Here is a 23415-nt window from a genome sequence, read left to right on the forward strand (position 1 = left end):
AGGAGAAGACAACTTACGTTGCTCATACAGTTACAACAGGTTGAGTGTGACTCAAACGTTTCTCTGCAAAGCATCAACAGGAACAAACAAGAGCATTTTCGATAACAAGTTGGTGTAACTAATGTGAAAGTTGAACAGCAAAAGTTTTGTAATTCAGCTCACCTAAAAAGGTGCATCCCAAATGGCCAACCTATTCCCCGTGTATTGCACTACCCATAAGGCTCTGGTCAAAAATAATAGGGTGGCATTTGGGACACATCCCTCAAGTCTGAATTCTTCAGATGAACCCTTCCGCGTGGGAGGAGAAAGTCCAAAATGGAGTGCAAAATAATGACATACAATTTGATCCCAGCTGCCATATAGTTAGGTGGTTTCACAGCATGCCTGGGGGTAGTATGTACTAGGCCCTTGAAATACACCTGCTATAAATATCATTGTGTTTTTCATTTTTCCCCAAACAAATTTTAAAAGAACATTTGATACAAGACAAAGTAAAAAAGATAGAGAATATACCAAATATAATATAGCGTACTGGCTTTGAAAGTTTGAAAGTGTGTGGTTTTAAAACATTTAAACAGAAGAAAGTTGGTCGTCGCACACTTTTCGCAACATTGACAAACCACCAACGTTTGGCCGTGGCTGAATGATTGTGTGCTCTTTTGCTGACACCTAAAGGACAACTTAGGCTTTGTTGGCTCCACTGCCTCAATGTAATGTTCCGCTCACTATTTCTCTACGCTTGTTCATCAAACTACACATTTAAAAAAAAGGAATTAAAGACAATGTTCATACTCAAATAGTTTATTTTAAAATTACAATAATTCACAGTTCATTGAAGATTTCCAGTATACCACTGAGTGTTTTATCTACATAATGACTCATTTGGATTAATATGACATGCAAAATCTTTGTAATAGGAGACTTACCAATGAGTATTTTGGTTTTCTGTTGGTAGGTAAGAAATGTCCTGCATTTGTGTAACAAATGTCCTAAGATGGGGGCAAAACATCAGTTTGTACTGTACACAGGACCTTTTCATATATATATATATCTGGATAGCCTTGGGCCAGCTGCTTTAAAAAGGGAGGATATGGATTAAATTTCTAACCTGTCACGGTTTCTCAATTCAATGAGCAATGGCTTTGGGTAACACTACCATTAGAAACATACTACAGTGCACTGGACACTTCAAATTACTGGTAAATAAAATGATTGATCAAACTCTGAATCCAATACTTGGACTTACAGTGGTAGTAAAAAGAAAATGCATTGTGTAAAATAGAAAATAGGAAATGTCTATCACACACACTATTACCATATGTAAACAAAGCTAATAACAGAACAAATATATCACACACACAGAGATACAAAGCAAACAAATTGGAATCTCTATTTGAGCTTCAGCCTTCTGAATTTGCATAATGTAACCTCAGTCTCTGGTGAAGTAGACGCGCATTAAGATTTGGGGATGCAATTACAAAACCACTTGGAAAAAAAAAATCAGGACACATTTAAAATCAAGATTTAAGGGAATTAGGTTATTTATTTTAAGTAGGTTTTCATGTCATGATAGATTAAAAGTGTCCATTTTGTTTGTCAGTATAATACAATATAAATCTAATCTTGTAAATGTAGTGTATTAACAAACAAAACAGTAACGCAAGCTAAGTCTTAATGTACTTCCTATCACATTCAGTGTTGTTACGCAGGATATTTCCTTGGTATAAGTTTTAAATAAATACAATTTAGAGCATGTAGTCAACTTGCAACACGTCACAAAAATGTAATCCTTGTTCTTGATTGGACAGCACAGTTTTGTTACAATCTATACAGTATTGCACACATTTTACTTCAACTCACATTTCAAACTCAGGTTTCTAGTACCTGCTGCATCCACTCAAAAGGCCTCTGGTTGCACAATACTGAGCGGGATTCGGGGTGTACAGCTATATTTGATAACAAACCATTAGATATTGAGGGCTACAATGTGTTACCATTTAAATACATATAATAATACTTATCAAAATAACATTTAAACTTCCATAAATGTGGCAGGGAAATGTCAATATCAAATGTAATTTCAAACTATGTACACTACCGGTCAAATATTCTAGGACACCTAATCATTCAAGGGTTTTTCTTTATTTTTACCATTTTCTACATTGTAGAATAATAGTGAAGACATCACAACTATGAAATAACACATATGGAATCATGTAGTAACCCCCAAAGTGTTAAACAATATTTGAGATTCTTCAAAGTAGCCACCCTTTGCCTTGATGACAGCTTTGCACACTCTTGGCATTCTCTCAACCAGCTTCACCTGGAATGATTTTCCAACAGTCTTGAAGGAGTTCCCACATATGCTGAGCATTTGTTGGCTGCTTTTCTTTCACTCTGCGGTGAAACTCATCCCAAACCATCTCAATTTGTTTGAGGTTGTGGGATTGTGGAGGCCAGGTCATCTGATACAGCACTCCATCACTCTCCTTTTTGGTCAAATAGCCCTTACACAGCCTGGAGGTTTGTTGGGTCATTGTCCTGTTGAAAAAATGAAATTATAGATGGGATGGTGCATCACTGCAGAATGCTGTGGGAGCCATGCTGGTTAAGTGGGGCTTGAATTCTAAATAAATCAGACAGTGTCACCTGCAAAGCACTCCCACACCATAACACCTCCTCCATCATGCGTTATGGTGGGAAATACACATGCTGAGATCATTCATTCACCCATGTCACAAAGACAAGGTGGTTGGAACTAAAATTCTCCAATTTGGACTCCAGACCAAAGGACCAATTTCCACCGGTCTAATGTCCATTTGTTTCTTGGCCCAAGCAAGTCTCTTATTATTAGTGTTCTTTAGTAGTGGTTTCTTTGCAGCAATTCGACCATGAAAGGCCTGATTCAGTCTCCTCTGAACAGCTGATGTATCTGTTACTTGAACTCAGAAGCATTTATTTGGGCTGCAATTTCTTAGGCTAGTAACTAATGAACTTATCCTCTGCAGTGAGCCAACTCTGGGTCTTACATTCCTTTGGTGGTCCTCATGAGCCATAGTGCTTGATGATTGAGACTGCAGTTGAAGAAACTTTCAAAGTTCTTGACATTTTCCAGATTACTTTCAAACACGAAGGTCAGTCAATGATGGACTGTTGTTTCTCTTTGCTTATTTGAGCTGTTCTTGCCATAATATGAACTTGCTCTTTTACCAAATAGGCCCACCTTCTGTATTACACCCCCCCGCCACAACACAACTGATTGTCTCAAATGCATTAAGGAAAGATATTCCACAAATTAACAAGGCACACCTGTTCATTGAAATGCATTCCAGGTGACTACCTCGTGAAGCTGGTTGAGAGAAAGTGTCAAGAGTGTACAACACTCAAGGCAAAGGGTGGCTATTTGAAGAATCTTAAATATATTTTGATTTGTTTAACACATGATTCCATGTGTGTTACTTCATAGTTGATGTGTTCACCATTATTCTACACTGTAGAAAATAGTACAAATGATATATATATATATATATATATATATATTTTCTGATGTAATAGAAATGTAATGTAATATTCATGTAACAATGTTGACTGCCAACTTATACAGTACATACCACAATCATGATTGCCTTTAATAACTGCAGTCTTGTTCAACTGATTTCAAATACCTACTTCAATATATTGAGAGTACATGTGTGTAACACACCGAAACCAACAACTACTGTGAACTAGTCCAGTCACAGCTAGCCCAAGTTCAAACACTGCTCTATGCTGCACAAAACTTAAAAAAATACATCACTTTCTCTTTGGAAGAGCGGGTATGGGAGTGCCATCTGAAAATGTTTTTCCTTTTCTTTAACTAGGCAAGTCAGTTAAGAACAAATTCTTATTTACAATGAGGACCTAGGAACAGTAGGTTAACTGCCTTGTTCGGGGGCAGAACGACAGATTTGTACCTTGTCAACTCGGGGATTCGAGAGAATTTACGCAGCAGGGTGGGAGATTTAAGGTAGCAAGTTAGGAGCCTGAGGAAAAGGGGTTAGCGAAAATGCTTTCCTAACCTGGTACGAAAATCACTTTAGAGTGTGTCCCTTCTCAACACAGAGGTTGAAACATTCATAACCGATGGGCACTACAACGTACAGATTCATTTGCAATCTTGGGGGGGGGGAATAGCGATATTACTGTGCAACGTATATGTTAACGCCGACATCATGGTTTATTTTAAGTATGAGGAGACTGGAAATCTGAAGACACGTTGCGTTAACCGAGTAGGCATGAGTAAATTAGTACTCCAACGGACGTAAAAGCTCAATCTTTAACCAGAGATCACTTTTTTCCTCCAAATAGCCCACCTTAAAACTATTTGGTGGAATGTGCTTTGTGGCTGCCCAAACGGGCAAGTGACATTTTGTCTTTAGACAACGTTCAAATTTGCCTCGACTCTTGTGTTCCATATGAACATGTGCATTTGCTGGGAACAACAAAAAAGAAACCAAGCGTCACACCTCCAAATCCCCTTTCCCCTCCATGTCTCATTCACGCAATTGCGTTCTGACCGATGCCTCCACACAAGTGCAGCGTGCGCACACAAGCTCCCGTTAGGCCTACAGAAACAAATGCCTACACACACACACACACACACACGTACGTATCTAACGCATTGGATACGCAAGCTACATTCCATGCCAAATGATGACGGTTACAAATTCAAAAATGGTCTGGTTGATTGAAGTAGGAAAATGTGTTCCAGCAACAAGCTGCAGTTTTGGAATAATTGTGTCCTGACTATACTATTTCCGCTAAAGTTACTTTGCGAACTGTTTGTGCCATTTAGCCTGGGCTAACCAATTCTAGAACCCTCCTAAACATACAGGTTCCACACTTAACATATGCAAAAACATTAGTTTGATAAAGACAAAGAGCGTATTTTCATCTGAATAAATAAGTATATGCCTACTCAAAACAGTTGTGGCCATAATTCATCACCGTGCAGTGTTCAATGTGAAAGTGTTCATCCACTTAGAAAACGTTTCAAATGATCACTGATGATAACTGTTCAATATCACTTTGCACTGGCAACTTTTCTTCATTTGGAAAAATATTCTGTTCCATTTTATTCTGTTATATTACATCATGTTTGTTTTTTTAACTATGTAATAGGCGTTTTGACTGTGATAAGGGCTCGGGAAATAAGAGCGTATTGTCTACTAAATTAACAAAAGGCTAAGCCATTGAACAGCCACAGGGTTCTACAAGCAAGCGCCACTGCTGTTACTGCCTTTTTGAAGATTGTGTTCCATAATATAACCAGTTGATATCACGGCTTCAATAAATTCATTTTAAAATGGCACTTGCAATTTTGTTTTAATATATATTTTGGGGCAATTAGGATTATTTGAGTACTCGGGGGGGGGGTCCACGAACATTAAACAATTGGAAAATGCCCATCCCTATAAGATGCACATTAAACCGATCATGTTCACCGTTTCAAACATTATCTTCCGCGCTGCATAGGAGTGGGAATCGTCTTTCTTTGTCCTTTTAGTGCAATGAACTTCTTTAAAACAAGAGGTGTTGTGCCTGAATTCGACCCAAAGCCTACAAGGAAGTCTGCAGTGTTGAAAGCGGTTGTATGAAACCAACCAGTACATCAAGCAAACCTCGCAAACTCTTCATTTCTATTCAGTTCGATTCACCAAAAGTTCAGCGTCTGAACTGTGCGTTAGCCTCTCAACAAGGACTCCCCAAAATATCTTCAGACAAACGCATCTGACCAGGGGTGTATTCAGAGTTAAAACATTCAGAACGTTGCAGATAAAAATGTAATGGATAAAGATGACATAATTCCCTATTCTAAATAAGAGAATCATATCGGTGTCTTTTTTGTATTTTTTTTTTACTGTAACCTCCTGAAGAGGCTCTACATCTACAGGCTTGTTTGTGATGTCACCTATGGGGACCTACAGTACCAACACATACCATCCAATCCTCTCAACCCAACAGTAATCTCATTCTGCATCTGATGACAGTCAGTGCCATAACGCTTCCTTCCCATTAACATGTGAGTAGAGTGAATCTATATTGCAGATGCCAGCTCATTCATTCAAATGTGAGAAGTGTAATGTGAAAGGGACTCAAATATGGCTAAAATGTATACAATGTAAAAATCTCAACTTATTTTGCTTGATATGATAACAGACATGAAAATACAAGAGGACTGACAGATGTTTAAAAAAAAAGGCACACAGATGTGCTTTAGTTGTGATTACTAAACTGCAAATGACCAAGTATCAAAAGTTGTGCAGGTTTAAAGCCATACTCTGAAGAGCCACAAAAGGTATGTAGAACTTTTGTAACATGTTAAAATAATGAGAAGACCAGCATGACCACCAAATCCGAAGGTTTAAAACACATTTGGTTCCAGCATCGTTTTCTGTACGGACAGCACATTTTTATTGTAAACATTTAGTAAAAAAAAGGTTTCCGCTTAGGAATGTACTGCATTAGTTTTAAAACAAACAAGCACGCATACACACAATCACACTCACGCAAACAAACACGCATACACACAATCACACACGTACTAGGTAAAGTTTCTAAGGGGGCTGGTGATCAAGTGCTATTTCCTTGTTCTTGTTCAAATAACAGCATGGCAAGCTGGGAACGGGATCCGAGGCCATCCAGGTTGCTCTGGACACACCTGTGGTAGATGTCCTCACTGAGCTGCGGGTTACAGGCCTGGTAGCGGTACTTCTGGTGCAGAGCCGGCTCCACAGCCCTGAACACATGCAGGATGGAGTACTTGACAAACATGTCGTAGATATCCAAGGTCTCCACGATCTCCTCGTTCTCCTGCACGTCGGAGGCCATGCGTGTGCGCGTCACCATGTAGTCGGAGTTGTAGAAGCACGCCTCCTCGAAAGAATTGCGGTCGAAGTGTCCGGCGTCCTTAACCAGGTCTAGTGTGGGTGGGGGCTCCTGGTTGTGGAAGGCAATGTCTGGGTTGTAGTCCTGGAAGTGGATTGGGAAGAATACCTGCCAGTTGTTGATGGAGTTCATGCGGCAACGGTTGAGGAACTCGGAGTTGACGTTGGTGTTGACGTTGGTGATGAAGAACAGAGTGTCTACTGGGTGCTTCTTGGAAATGATGTCCATGAATTTGATTTGAGAAGGGGTTTCTGTCTTGACACTTATCCACAGGATCTTCACTGCCGGATACTTTCGTTCGTATGCATTGATCTGCACTTTAACATCGGTAAATATGTCATTCTGGTTGACCTGCTGGGCCTCGAATGGGTCGTAGATAAACAGTAAAGTCAAGATGGCGTTTTCACTGGTCTCAAACAAATTTGTGGCAAACACTTCTAGAAAATGGTTGACGGCACCCCGTTCCTGAAAAGTCAACGGTAAGATGATATGAACCCTGGTGGCCTCTGTGACATAAGGCATGGGGATGATCTCGATGCGACTCAGAGGACGCACCAGGTGGACCCTCTTGGTGATGGAGCGACTGCGGCCCTTCTGGTTGACTACCTCCAGCTGCAGGTCCAGTGTGTACTCCATGCCCCGAGTGGGGTCAAAGCGGCGGTAGCCGTTGATCAGCTGCTGCTTCTTCAGGTGGAGGACAGGCTTGTACTTCTTGTTCAGCTCCCCCATGGCTATCTCGATGACGTCGGCCACGTCCAACCGATCAATGCCACGCAGTTCACACTTGGGGGAGCCGTCAATGCATGAATACACCTGCTCCTCTGTGAAGTAGTCCCATCGGAGGACCTCAAAACGAGACTTGGGCTCAAACGTAGGATTGATCCCAATGGGCCACTGGGCGCTCCGGTTGCCATCAAAAGCCACTTTGCTCACATTCTTTATCTCTGCCTGTGGACACATGAGATGTACAGATAAAAAAAATTACCTCTAAAGTCAAACTGACAGTGGTACTGTACTGCTACAATTGAAGAGATTCTCCAGTACTTTGGTATATGTTTTAGCCAGTAGTTCTGAAAGTAGTGCTCACGAGCCAAAAGTGGTGTCAGAAAATTGCATACTACGTCACATGCAGATATTTGCACATCATCTCTCTCTCTCTGCTGTGTGTACATCTTGTTAGCCGTCACTCAAATGGCGAGGGTCTGAATCTCATTGGCATGAACTCAAATTGCTAGGGAGCTGGCCCACGTTGGGAACATTTCTGGGAAAATGGCACCGCAAGGCTTCCAGAAAACTTTCAAACTAGGGAATTCTGCATGAATGAACTACACATCAACTCATCCAGCCCAAAGCAGGAGGTTTAAAAAAATACTAGTTGGCAAAGTTCCCAAGCATATCTTTAAAAGCCCCTTATGTCCAACCAAGAGAACAGTCATTCACAAAACAAATATTCAACTGAAATAAGCCTTCAGCACTTGATGTTAAATGAAAACAGACAGGGGAGACTGACTACGCCGGTGTTCACTGAACAAAGGATGTTCTGTGGTGTTCAGGATCAGATCGTTTACCTGCAGCTTCTCGATCTCATCGTATGTCCTCTGAAGTTCTATTTCAGTGAAGTGTTTGTGTAGTCTGTACATCTGCTCAGGGTCAGATACCGGGTGGACAGTCAAGGCATTCTTAAACTGCACATTCTCCACCTTACTCGGATCCGAGTTCTTGCCCATCTCGTAATGGAAGTAATGCAGCCCCTGGAAAAAAATAAATAAAAGTATGTATAGTGCCAGCCAAAGGTTTGGACACACCTACTCATTCCAGCGTTTTTATTTTTACTATTTTCTACGTATAGTGAAGACATCACAACTATGAAATAACACATGGAATCATGTAGTAACACTTTTTTTTGGTTACCTTGTCACAAAACAACAGATTGGTTCAAACGCATTAAGGAAAGAAATTCCACAAATTAACTTAAGGCACACCTGTTAATTGAAATGCATTCCAGGTGACTACCTCAGGTTGAGAGAATGCCAAGAGTGTGCAAAGCTGTCATTAAGGAAAGGCAAATAATTTAAGACTTTTTGGGGTTACTACATGATTCCATGTGTAATTTCATAGTTGATGTCTTCACTATTATTCTACAATGTAGAAAATAGTAAAAATCAAGAAACCCTGGAATGAGTAGGTGTCCAAACTTTTGACTGGTACTGTACATTTAGCAAAGTGGTAACATGGGAAATTGGGTGAAAAACAAAACAGAAGACTGAGTTAAGGCTCTGGGTTCAAGTTCATCAAATCTAAGGCAAATGGTAGCGCTGTCAATAGTGCTATATTCTTGCTATTTTCACAGCTGGAATTATGGCCGCATTGGCATGAAAGAAAGGTTTTGATGAATAAATAAGTTGTAGGTGGAGGCTTGACCCCTCACTGGCCAATCAGAACCTGCTACATGGCTAAATATGTGGTTACTTCAAGTTGTGCATTTACAGCCTTATGTATTGCGTTGTCATCAACACTGATTTGAATGTTAGTTTGTTATAGCCTACTTTGTTAAATAGCCAACAGAAACAAAATGTATGCAGGTGTAACAGTGTAGGTTCCGTCCCTCTCTTCGCCCCAACCCGGTCTCGAACCAGGGACCCTTGCACACATCAACAACTGACACCCCACGAAGCATCGTTACCCATCGCGCCACAAAAGCCACGGCCCTTGTCGCACAAGGGGAACCCTACTTCAGGTCTCAGAGCGAGTGATGTCACCGATAGAAACGCTATTAGCGCGCACCACCGCTAACTAGCTAGCCATTTCACATCGGTTATATAGGCATGTCCCATATTTGCTAAACATGTTGAACATGTTTGCAAGGCACATTGTTCTAAAAAGTAATTGCACGGCTTCAATATGAAAATGTATTGTTTACCATAGCATTTTTCATTGATATACGAGCTAGGCCAACTGTACATTTGCATTATGTCTGCCATGTTTGAACGATGGACATGCCAAACATTGTCAATAAGCAAGATTAATGTCACTATTGATACGGCTTAAAAAGCAAGTGAATGATTATAAAATCAAAACAACTTGTTTTAAATAGGCTGTCTAAATATACTTACAGCCATAATAATGGCTCCCTGTGAGGACATAATAGTGAGGCAACGTAGACTACAGAGGGCTTTACGCACTTCCAAACTTTTTCATAGGAGATCCAATCAAAGATCCAAATTCAATATTTAGAGGGGGTAATGTTTTTTATATTTTTTAAATATATAAATATGAGGGTCACCGACCGGCACCGTCTCATTTCTGACGGTCATATGGACACATGTACATAGGTTTTACGCAAGTCCAAAATATGAAATGGGAGCTGGCTAAAATAATGTTAAAAATGATGCACTGTTTTGCTGCTCCCAAATTTGATCTTTTAGGAAACCTTTGGGTGATTAAGGTTTATTTCAAAGCAGTCTCACTAGCAAAACTTTTATTGATAGTCTGCTACCAAAAAACTGCCTTCTGAGGGGGAGGGGAGGCTATGCTTGGTTTTTAATCAACTTAAAACAAGAAAAAAATGTAAAAATGTTTCTAAATGCCAGGGTTACCGGCGCAAAAATGCAAATTTGCCCTCGTTAATGGAGCGTATGGGCACTGTGCGTCACGGCTGAATAAGCTTGCGCTCCCGCTCTCAAAATCCATGTCATTACCAACCATGTTACCGCGAAGACCTGCTTTTCGTTGGTCTTAAATCTCACCATTTGTGCTCCATGAAAATGTTAATTTTTGAAGACACAAGTCAAATATGGCTACCCCTCCCACCTTAGCGCAAGCGAGCTGATGTTAGACAGATAAATTGCCAAACCTCACGCATGCCGAAATTGCCAACTAACGTGCGTTTGACACTTGCGCCTCCTTAGTGAAAGCTGGAAATAGAGCCCTGTGTATTATTTACTAGTGACGGTTGAAAGCTGATAGAATTGTTTACTTGAAAATGGATTGGAAGCTTTCCTATCTATTTGGATGGAGTAAATTAATGTAGGGGAGATATGGGGTGCTTTCAAAGAGAAGGTATGAAAAAAAAAAACGAAGAGAATGTGTCAGACGGTGAATCAGTTTTAGTTCACCTAAGGCTATTAGTTATCTTTCCTTACTAAAACAGCATTTCAGAGAGATAGTGGCGTTTCATCAGGGCTAAAATGGCTATCAAACATTGGTCCTCTGACATGTTTTAGAAAAACTTTCCTTAATGGCTGTTTCACTAGCAGTTTCCAAAACACATGAACCCTTATAGCCCATATCGTCTCTGTACTAAGAGTTCCAACAACCATTGTATTACAGATCCTAACAACATGTAAGAGTAAAGCGCTTTAGATTGCATTTTTTTTTCTTCAATTAATGAAATATAATACACATAGCCCACTGGTTCAAATGCTCTGCAAGACCCTCCAGCGGGTGGTGAAGACAGACCAGTACGTCACTGGGACAGTACTTCCACCCATCCAGGACATCTACTCAAAACAATGCCTAAGGAAGGCACGCAGCATCAAGGACCCCACACATCAGATGTATTGGAGCATGAGGTCTGATAGTTTCTGTTGGCATCTACCAGCCTTTAGACTGCTGAACACTTGAACTGGACTGACCACCTGCTCTAATTGCACCCCCATTTTCCCCTTCCCCAATACAAGTGTAAATATTGTCCTAAAAAAAAAAAAGGGGAAAAAAAGTTCCTTCCTGTATTATACTTATGCTAAAATGTTTTCTATTCTTCTGCCATTTTACTTTATGCTCGTATTCTTTTACTATTTCTTATTGCTGTTGCATTGTCGAGAAGGAACCTGCAAGTAAACATTTCGTTGGACGATGTATACCTTGCCTATCCCGTACGTATGGCTAATACAACTTCTGTCCAAACAATTAAATGTTTAACAAACTTTTCGAAATGGCTTCATAGGAAAAACACTACTGGAATGTATGGCGTCAACAACCTATTAGGAATCAGCGTACGAACACCTAAATTACCATAAGTAATAAGACCACTTTAAGATGCACTATGCAGAAATCACACCGTCATTTCCAGGTTGCTTAAAAGTCTACTGTATGTTCGTCTAATTTCAGTTTGTGACAAAACAAGTATAGTGTACAGTAGATAATCATTGTACCATCTAAACCGCTGGTGAAATATTTCCCATGAAAAAAAACAAAAAACGTAAGCATATAGAACAGATCCACCGCTTCTTAGACTTGCTTTCGATGAGCATGACAGATCTATTACTCACATTTCTATGTGAATTTTGGTGCAGCTTTAATCTAAAGAGACAACCAGACAACCATTTAGGATAAACAGAGTAAGCACCTTAAGAAGTTAACCAATTAGGAAGAAAGCATTTATCCAATCTGATCAAGCTACTAAAATAACGAAATCGCATGAACAGAGGTCACCAACCATCGGACTGGAAAATGAATTGCAAAGGTCTAAAGAATCACTGCCACTGCTACACAACTGATAACTGTATTTGTAGCAGTTATGTGGAATGTGAGTTGTACTTCCACATAACACTCTCCCATGTTTTTTCATCTGACTTTTCCCCTACTTCTCCTTTCTCCCTCCCGGAGTTGTGCTGTCCCTGAGGCAAGATGACCACGCAGCAGTGAAACAGGCCCTCCGTTTCTGTTCCAATACAGACTCTTAAACAAGATGGTTTCCTGCTCAAATGCCAGACCACAGGAGAGAAAAAAAATGGAAGCCTAATTAAAGAGGGTATAGAATGTAACATGCCACAGAAAAAAAGTTCAGGCAGACTCAAACTGTCTTGATTTAACTGCTCATTATGTAAAAAAAAGGTACTTCTAAAATAGTATTGCGGTAGAATGGTGTATAACTGGTGATATTGTTGGAACAAATTCAGGTGTAATGTGCAAGCAGCCACACTATGGGCCAAAAAGGGTAACATTTACAAACAGATTAAATCAATGTAGTTATCTAAGGTGCACAGTCTTTAAACTGTCACTTGGACAAGCAGTGTGACTGTGACAGGGCTCCACTGGGGCCCTGACTGTCAGTGCAGAACAGGAGAAGCAAAGCTCCCCGTCACAGCAGAGGGGACAAGTACCCTCAGGGGCCACAGTGTGAAGACAGGCAATTCTGTCTCTACAGAGAATGCAGTGCTAAAACACTGATGGTGTTTAACTATGTTTTAGCACTAATATGGTGCAACATGCTTTATTCTATAGATGTCACTAGTATACACTTTAATGAGACTACTTTTTAACTACAGATGTAGTTTGGAAAGAAAGTGTTCTAACGTGAGGCTGGTGGATCTTGAAAGATGGCTCTTATATTTTGATGTTGTAGTATATGGCCTTCAATTTTTACTATATGGTGTGTGTGTGTGTGTGTGTGTGTCAAGCGTTTACGGAGCAGGAACCAGCCGACTACACTGACAGATAATGAGTCAAGTTTATGAGGCTTCATAAAAATCATCATCTTTTTGGGGGAGATGCCAGTGAAAGGCAGTTGTAGTTTCTATTCAGAGCAGACCTGGGCCAAATACACATGTTCAATTCTTGAACGTCCACTTTTGTGACTATATATTGTTTCTATTGTACTGGACGAACTAAATCAAGCGCAGCGCAAGTATTTTACATATGTATTCAACACAGGTCTGGTTTGGTGACACAAGAAACATTCACTTACTGGGAAACACTTGGGAATGCTTATTCAGGCACAGATTAAGCCTAGTCGGGGCCTAAAAATCCCCCCACTGAATAGAGAATCTTTTAAACATGCTTCTTATTCTAGGACTAGGCCTAATCTATTTCTGGGAAACAGTCTTTTGGACAAAGGGATCATAAACCCATGGAACAGAACTCTCTTCACGGAACTCGTCTGTACAAGACAGTAGCAATACATAGCCTACCTCATGCTCATCCACACAGTTGGTGTTGGCATAATCAATGATGCATCTGCCCAGCCACTCGTCAGGCCTGGCGCTCAGGATATCATTCCTGCAGTTCTCCAGGAAGGGTTTGAGTCGGAGCAGCAGGGTACGGGACAGGAGGTATCCGAACCCACCGTAGCAGTACCTCCCCTCCATCTCCCCACCTATAAACTCCTCAGGGCTGCCCATGTAAAGCTCCCGGTCTATGCTCAGGTGAGCCACCAGCTGTTTGATCCGGTCTGCCTCTGTGTAGGTGTCGTCCTGGGCCAGATAGAACCAGTCATACTCGTGGACATAGTGCTCCAAGATGTACTTGATGGTCTGGAAAATGTTCCATATGAGCCTCTCGTCCCCATGGGTGACCACGAACATGCCGCGGGGCACTTTGCGGTTGCGCATGCCGGTGAAGAAGACCACAGTGTCCAGGTGGTGGCTGATGGTGCGGTTCACGGCAACTCCCAATGTGTTGATGGTGCTTTTGGATGTCAGGATCCCTACAAAGAGGTGCTCCCGGATCCCCAGCTCTGTACTGATGTACTTAGCCCTGGAAAGCATACACACTCATTAGAAAAAAAGAAGACGCAATCCTTAAATTGAAAACATTAAGTGTCATCCCCAAAACACAGTTTCAGGAAAAAAAAACTAAAGGGATGAGGCTGGAGAAATGGAACCTAGGCTATGGATGCAAGAACCGATCATCCATGATATCAAAATGTTATTAAAACAGCGGTCGTTTACATCTGCAAAACATAGGAGTGAACAAGTTTATTTTTTGGGTACGGCAGTTTGTACTAAGCTCATGAGGCATTTATGTTATATTCTTCAAGAATCAAATGGGTACATATCAATCCAAAAATGTATGTAGCAACTAAGGATCGCCACGTTAAGCAATTGCTGCTATTTTCCAATGGGAAAAGTTCAATCGAGAGAATCAAGTACACAAAAACATACTTTACGGAGATTTTGTACACATATTTAGAGTGCCTTGCAAAAGTATTCAGAAGCTTTGGATTTCTTCACATTGTGTGTTACAAAGTGAGATTACAATTGATTTGTCATTTGTTGGCAAAAATGTATAGAAATGTCCAAGTGGAAGGAAAAACTTGAACATTTAATAGATGAATAGGAATTAAATAGCAAATATATATAGTCGTTGCATAAGCATCCAGCTCCCTATTTCAATACATGTTAGAAACACATTTGGCATCGATTACAGCTGCGAGTCAACTTGGGTAAGTCTATACTGTATGGGCTTTGCACACCTGGATTGTACAATATTTGCCCATTATCATTTTCACAATTCTTCAAGCTGGCAGAACTTTGGGGATCATGGCTAGAAAGTCAATTTCAAGTCTTATCAAAGATTTTCAAGCAGATATACAGTCATGTGAAAAGTACACCCCCTAGAAAGTATATAAATATTTTTTTTTTACATATTTGGACACATGCATATTTGAGCTAAATTCCCACCACATTCATTGAAAGGTAACCCAATTTAACAAACCACACACAACAAAAATGTACTTTGATGTTACGCAATTAAAATAAACAAATGCATTTTCCTTATGCAGAAAGTTAGTACACCCCTACCATCATATAAAATGGCTAAAATTAGAACCAGGTGCACCAAAACAGGTGCAAATGATTAGAAAATCATTGGAGAGAAATTTAGGAGGTTCCAGCCTTCCATAAAGATTAGAAACTTGGTCTGGTTTGGTCTTAACCATATGGGTGTGTGGTAACACATCATGCCAAAAGCAAAAGACCTATACAAGGCCCTCAAAAATAATAATTATTAATGCCCATGAGTCTGGGGAGGGGTTATAAATCCATTTCCAAGCAATTTGAAGTACATCATTTCACTGTCCGACAGCTCATCTACAAATGGAGAAAACTCCAGACCACTGGCAATCTACCTAGGACATGTCATCCCACCAAATTCAGCCCAAGAGCTGACCGAAAGATGCTCATAGAAGTCTCTAAGAACCCCAGGGTAACATCAAGGGATCTACAGGCCTCTCTTGCCACAATCAATGTCGAAGTGCATGAGTCATCTGTCAGAAAGAGACTGCACAAACTTTGCCTACATGGGAGGTCAGGAAGGAAGAAGCCTCAAGACATGACTGACGTTTGCTAAACACCAAAACTACTGGAACAATGTGCTCTGGACAGATGAGGTAAAGGTGGAGTTGTTTGGCCACAATGCCAGACACCATGTTTGGCGAAAACGAAAGAACCTCATACCAACCGTAAAGCATGGAGGCGGTGGCATTATGGTTTGGGGGCTGCTTTGCTGCCTCAGGGCCTGGCCAACTTGCCATCATTGAGTTAACCATGAATTCTAGATTGTACCAGAGAATTCTTGAGGAGAATGTTGGGCTATTGTCAAAAAGCTGAAGCTGAACCGAACATGGATCTTGCAACAGGACAATGATCCAAAACACAGAAGCAAAGCTATAACAGAATAACTCAAAAAGAAGAAATGAAGGGTTATGGAATGGCAGAGTTAAAGTCCAGATCTCAATCCTATCGAAATGCTGTAGGGGGACTTGAAGCGGGCCATGCATGCAAGAAAGCCCTCGAACATGACAGTTGAAGCAGTACTGTAAAGAGTGGACAAAAAAATCCTCCCAGTCAATGTAAGAGACTGATAGACAGTTAAAAGAAACAGCTACATTAAGTTATTTCAGCCAAAGGGGGAAACAAGCTATTGAAGCTAGGAGTGTACATTTGTTGATTTTTGATGAAAAATGATTCCAAACTATAATCTTTCACTGTATTTTATTAAATTAGGTTACCTTTATCTGTCAATCGTGTTGAAGTGAAGATTACATATTCATCTGTCCAAATATGTCAAAAATAAATGTAGGGGGTGTGCCTACTTTTTCACATGACTTAGTCAAAACCGTAACTTGGCCACTCAGGAACATTCGCTGTCGTCTTGGAAATTCCAGTGTAGATATGGCCTTGTGTTGTAGGTGATTGTCCTGCTGAAAGGTACATTTTTCTCCCAGTCTCTGGTGTAAAGCAGACTGAACCAGGTTTTCATGTAGGATTTAGCCTGTGCTTAGCTCCATCCCATTTATTTTTATCCTTTAAAAACTCCTCAGTATTTGCCAATGGCAAGCATACCCATTCCATGATGCAGCAACCACCATGCTCAAAAGGCAGTTCCTCTGATGTTCCAGATTTGCCCCAAACATAAGGCTTTGCATTTTGGCAAAAAAGTGTATTCCTTTGCAGGATTACTTTAGTGCCTCGTTGCATACAAGATGCAAGTTTTGGAATATTTAGGTCATTATTGTTGAGTCACTACAATGTTGTTGATTCATCCTCAGTTTTCTACCATCACAGACATCGAACTACGTAGCTGTTCTAAAATCACCAATGGCCTCATGGTAACATGCCTGAGCAGAAGGACGATTATCTTTGATGTGTCTGGGTGGTTTAATACATCAACCCCACACAATTATTAACTTGACCATGCTTAAGAGAGATATTCAATGTCTGATTTGTTATCGTTACCCATCTAACAATCACTGCCCTTCTTTATGAGGCTTATCAAAAGCTCCCGGGTCTTGGTAGTTAAATCGGTGCTTGAAATGCAATACTTCACTGAGGGACCATACAGATGAAGGGTTAATCATTCAAAAATCATTTCAACCTCTATCATTTCACACAGATTCCAAATTAGACTCCTGAACTAATTTAGGTTTGCCTAAACAAAGTGGGTGAATACTTATGTCACAACTATATTTTAGCTCTTGATGTATCATCAAAATGACAATTACATCCATTTTAATCCCACTTTGTAGCAAAATGTGAAGATATCCAAGGGGTCTGAATACTTTTGCAAGGCACTGTACGTATGGATTTCCAACATACGGTACCAGTCAAAAGTTTTAGAACACCTACTCATTCAAGGGTTTCTCTTTATTTCTACATTGTAGAATAATATTGAAGACGTCAACACTATGAAATAACACATATGGAAACATGTAGTAACCTAAAAAGTGTTAAACAAATCAAAATGTTATATTTGAGATTCTTCAAAGCAGCCACCCTTTGCCTTGACAGCTTTGCACACTCTTGGCATTCTCTCAACCAGCTTCATGAGGTAGTCACCTGGAAAGCATTTCAATTAACAGGTGTGCCTTCTTAAAATGTTAATTTGTGGAATGCATTTCCTTCTTAATGAGCCAATCAGTAGGGGTGGTATTCAGAAGATAGCCTTATTTGGTAAAAGACCAAGTCCATAAATTGGCAGAGAAATGACAGTCCATCATTACTTTAAGACATGAAGGTCAGTCAATACGGAACATGAACAACTTTGAAAGTTTCTTCAAGTGAAGTCGTAAAAAACCATCAAGCGCTATGATGAAACTGGCTCAAGCGAGGACCGCCACAGGACAGGAAGACCCAGAGTTACCTCTGTTGCAGAAGACAAGTTCATTACTGCACCTCAGATTGCAGCCCAAATAATTGCTTCAGAGTTCAAGTAACAGACAACTGTTTAAAGGACAGTGATGTATCAGATTACCTGGCCTCCACAATCCCCTGAACTCAATAAAATTGAGATGGTTTGGGACTGTTGGAAAAGCATTCCAGGTGAAGCTGGTTGAGAGAATGCCAAGAGTATATATGTATAGTAGTACCAGTCAAAGTTTTGGACACCTACTCATTCCAGGGTTTGTATTTTTACTATTTTATACATTGTAGAATAATAGTGAAGACATCAAAACTATGACATAACATATGGAATCATGTAGTAACCAAAAGAAGCATTAAACAAATCAAAATATGAGATTCTTCAAAGTAGCCACCCTTTTCCTTGACAGCTTTGCACACACTTCGTGTGCATGCTACACAATGTTAGGCAAGCACATGGCACCATATTAAATGCAATTCTCCAAATATTCTTTCACATACAGTAGGAAGACAACATCAATACAACTTTACAATCATTTATTATGGCCAAAAATTATATATACTCTGTTAGCTGGAGACTGAAGGCCACAGATAGGGTGAAGGTTGTAAAATTAGTGATATAGTTTCAGGAATGTTGGCCTTTCACAGATGTTTGTTTAGTGGGCATAATAACAGCAGACTCCAAGACGGATTGATTTCCAATGTAATGTTATATTGTTCATCAATTGCTATCTGGATGTTTAAGTGTGCGTGACATCTAGTAGGTCTATGAGTGGAAAAGAATGCCAAAAAAAGAACTGATGAAGAAAGAGGTGAAAACAACCACATGCCTAAATTAACGTAGGCTCGTAATATACCGCTGAAGGACAATTGGTAACATTGTAAGGAGTTTTCCTGGGAAAACTGGCAATGAAATATCCATTCTGAAAAAAGTTGTGGGGCAATAGCGTCACAGACAGTAGAAGTCAACTGGAAAAGATCCAAGTAGGCTACACTGTTGAAGCATGTTTATAATAACACATTTTACCTTTTCGGGTTTCAACCAACCCCTTTGAATACTTACCGAAAAAGTTGCTTCGTTTGGCTTTGTTGGACTGGTTTATATGGCACTATTCTTGGCTCAAAATCTTCCTCGGCATCCACAGTCGATATCGAATTGGGTCTCCTCGCTCCTTTTGAATTCCCATCTTGGGCCAAACGTATTTCTTCACCCGCTTTCCCGTCGAGGACACAAGGTTCCTCTACCCAACTCACACTAAGTAAACTTAAGGTAAATCCCAAAGAAACACCGATAATAACCGGCCCGATGGGCCTCAGCAGAGAAATAAACATTGCAAATCTCATTTTCAACGTTGACTATAGACTACGTCGGTCCTTTCGTCAGCCTACACCCCCCACCCTAATGTGTGACTCTTTGGGTAATTCTATACATCAATCCAAATAGAAAATATTAGCAGCTGGTCATATTTAAAAAGGACATCCTTCTCGACTAAAAAGATGTAGGCCTATGTAGCTTCTCCCTTGGAATTAACGCAGGATCCTTACGTGTCAGTGGTCTCTAGCTCCGCCCCAAATAAACCACCCAACGTCAGAAATACATCAGCGTAGTCGTTTCCAGCACTCTTTCCGTAGCCTTCTGAATCACAGACTTGGTCAAATAAAAACCCGCCGACCTCGCCCATGGCTAAATAGATCACAATACTGTGGCCTAGATAAATGTTGGTTTAAAAAAAAAAAAAAAAAGGAGCTGTTTTTAAGTAAATCCTTGCTTCAGCTGAAAAGCCTATTTACAGAGGTGCGCTGGTCACACTAGAGGGCATCATAGAGTCACATTCAATCAAACACAAAGCCCAGATTTGCGGAGTTAAGACGAAATCAAATAATAATGATTCATGGTTGCTATGAATTCATGATACACGGTTAGTGTGTGAAATAAAACAAATATTCAGCTGCATGACTGTTCAAACATGCCCTACAAGAAGAATATTGTTTTTGTCTTCCCCCGTCAGAAAGGAATAAGGCAAATATAGACACACAAACAACATATAGGGGCATGGAAAGGATGTGGTTCTGTGACACAGGATAAGCTCATGGATCCAGAATAACACAGAATGTAATGGACTAGTAACAACAATAGCACAACCGGAGCAATAATAACACTCATAGCAAAGGACTATATAATAGGGCTAAATATGGAAGCATCTATCTGCAACTACAACCAACAGTAACAATAAACACACCAAGTTACAATAACAGTAACAAGTCACTACTGCACGCACAAGTCCACTCAGAGAAGAATTGAGGAGACTGTGGCCTGCAAAGTCTGAAGAGCTACCAGGTGTCCTGCCCCCTAATAACCTACCTGCCCTCTAATAACCTATTAGCAACCACCAATCAGGGCCAGGACACACAGGTCAGAGAGAGTTTGAGAGGCTGGTTTATAAGGTAGCCTAGACCCTCAGGCTCTGGGTCGTGGGGGATGGGGAGTGAAGTGTACAACTTGGGAGGTGCTGATAAAAGTCACCGGCCTATACATGAGCCTATACATGAATGGACCTTGTTAACCACTTGGTGCATTTGTTTTAGGATATAAGAAATGTGGGGTTTTGGGTTGTGCAAAATGATCTGCTTCACCCTCTCCCAATAGCTGTTTATGGTCCGCCTCTTGGCAAGAACCAACATGCGGCCAAATGCACCATGTCATTTGACACATATTTTCACTTTTTGCCCTTCACTTTCCCGTTGAAGCAGCAGATAGCAGGTAGTAACATTGGCTACTTTGCATACATGCATTGCTCATGAAGATTTCCAAATGCATCTGTGCATCTGTGCGGTATGCAAATTAAATCAAGAACATTTTCACGAGGCAGACGTGCACCAAATCACCGGAAGGTCAACCTATTTTGAGTGTTCCTTGCTATCGGGATCCTTGGGACGCCCTTACCCAATTGAATTTGAAATTGAAAATGGTTAAGGTAAGGGTTAAGGTTAGGGTTACGTAAGGGTTATGGTGTTAAAGGCCCAATGCAGCCATTTTTATCTCAATATCAATATTTCTGGGTAACAATTAAGTACCTTACTGTGAATTTTCTCACTAAAAATATACAAAAATAGCTTTTTACTAGGACTGTCTGGGAGTCGTCTGAGTGGGGAGATGAAAACTGAAAAGTAGCTGTTATTGGCAGAGAGGTTTGAAACTCTCCTTCTTATTGGTCTATTAATACATTTTCTGCCTAGTGATGTCACCAGACAGGCCAAAACTCCATCCCACCAAAACAGGCAGACATTTCAGGCAGTCTTTTCAAACATCTCTTAAACTAAAAGGGCATCATACATTTCAAAATTGCACAGTATTATTCCAACCACATAGTGTGGAAATGCATATAAAATTCAGAAAATCATGTTTTTGACTGCAATGGGCCTTTAAGGTTTTTGTAAGGGTTAAGGCTAGGGTAAGGGTTTAGGGTAGGATTCTGAATAGGGAAAGGGAAATGGGGATACCTTATCAGTTGTACAACAGAATGTCTTCAACTGAAATGTGTCTTCTGGCACAAAAATATTTTGAGTAGGCTATCAGAGATACTCTATTTAATGTGCTTAGGCTCCTGAATGGCACAGCGGTCTAAGGCACTGCATCTCTGTGCTAGAGGTGTCACTACAAACCCTGGTTTGATCCCGGTCTGTATCACAACCAGCCGTGATCTAGAGTCCCATATTGGCCCAGTTCTTTGGCCCAGTTTTTTTCCGGGTTAGGGGAGGGTTGGGCCACGGCAGGCCTTCATTGTAAAATAACATTTTTTCTTAACTGACTTGCCTAGATAAAAAAAAGGTTAATTAAAATGATATATATATGGTCTTGATGGTCTTGTTTCCGCTCTAACAGTGGGAGTCGTTGCAAAGACAGGAAAAGGAGGTGAGATCAGGTGGGAATATTGTAGCCAATGAGAGGGCAGGTACTCGTGTGTGAACGACAGATACATCTCAGATATAAAGTAGTTTTTCTCAAAGTTGCCAAAATGCCACGTGCGTCCACTTATATCAGAATATTCGTAACAACCTAGATATATTACGGCACTTGTATTCGATCAAATAAGCCTCGTTTAGCAAATTAGCAATCACATATTTTTGTTGATCAAATCCGACACTCAAATACCTCCATGCAAAAAAATCCCCACATGGTCCGATTATCGCTATATTCTCGCGTGGATAGATTTGGACGGGAGTGGGGCTTCGCTTCGCCTCTGAGGCTACTCAACTATTCAACCTGCAGATGACCAAAGTCGCACTCGCAAGCAACGATCATCACATCAATTATGGTCCCCTGAACGGCCGCAGCAGTAGACTACTGGTTTTCATTCTGATTCAGACATGTGACACCAGAGATCGGTTCAGGGGGACGCAGAACGTTCAGAGTGATTAAATGTAGCATATTGAAAATTATTGTAGCAATCACATTATCTTTAATGTAGAATATTGTAATACTGCATGGAATCGTATAGTGTTTTAATAAGATCTCTATATAAGTTCATGGCACATTCATAAAATAATTTATGACATCAAAGCTCACCACAGAGTAGCCGAGGCTAGTCATGAATTCTTTCCTCTCTTCTCTCTGAAGCGTCCTTTACATATATTTCCACAATGTGGCGCTATATACTAATAAATCATATCTAATAAACCATATCAATGTTTTTCATATAGGAACATTTCTTCTCATTTTTTTTTTCATTCAATAGGCTATGATATGTAGCCTACAAATCAGACGAAACGAATAAAAGAAATATTTCCAAAGTAACAAGGCTTGACTATGTAGTGTACCTACTGTACATAACATCATGAGGTATCATAATGAACAATAATGTAGTGAAGGTAATGAAAAAGAAAAGTAATAAAGGATTTTTTTTTTCAAAAGTAAAGAAACTATTACCATCAATGTTGTTGTACATGCTAGAGAATGCATTTCTCCCATGGTTGCACACTGTGGCCGAAAATATTTTACTACAGTACATCTCATTGTGAGCACTGTGCATGAACTGAATTTATCATTCCAGTGATCAGTGTGTGGCCTGTTAACTTCTGATCACCTCCCTGCAAAATGTGCAACACAACAAAAGACCTCTAAGAGAGC

The 23415-nt window shown here is 40.3% G+C and overlaps 1 protein-coding gene across 1 annotated transcript; it reads right to left on the reverse strand.

Annotated features, from left to right (window-relative positions):
• Window positions 1-785: 785 nt before the first annotated feature.
• Window positions 786-19873, reverse strand: LOC106586150 (chondroitin sulfate synthase 2). Its single transcript, XM_014173055.2, has 4 exons — window positions 19351-19873; window positions 13839-14403; window positions 8496-8678; window positions 786-7875 (listed from the first exon to the last, which is right to left on the reverse strand). Exons 1-4 carry the CDS (start codon window positions 19629-19631, stop codon window positions 6613-6615), a joined length of 2292 nt encoding a protein of 763 aa, XP_014028530.1. The 5' UTR covers window positions 19632-19873; the 3' UTR covers window positions 786-6612.
• Between the last annotated feature and the right edge of the window lie 3542 nt (window positions 19874-23415).

The sequence above is a fragment of the Salmo salar genome, chromosome ssa25 (genome assembly GCF_905237065.1).
Source record: "Salmo salar chromosome ssa25, Ssal_v3.1, whole genome shotgun sequence".
Taxonomy (NCBI): Eukaryota; Metazoa; Chordata; class Actinopteri; order Salmoniformes; family Salmonidae; genus Salmo; species Salmo salar.

Bases quoted from the DNA above. Each gene is read 5' to 3' on its own strand.
- LOC106586150 (XM_014173055.2), bottom strand. From the start codon at position 19,631: ATGAGATTTGCAATGTTTATTTCTCTGCTGAGGCCCATCGGGCCGGTT. The intron at 14,404-19,350 runs GTAAGTATTCAA...TATGCTTTCCAG, and splicing joins CAAACGAAGCAACTTTTTCG to GGCTAAGTACATCAGTACAG. The intron at 7,876-8,495 runs GTAAACGATCTG...ATGTGTCCACAG, and splicing joins ATGAGATCGAGAAGCTGCAG to GCAGAGATAAAGAATGTGAG.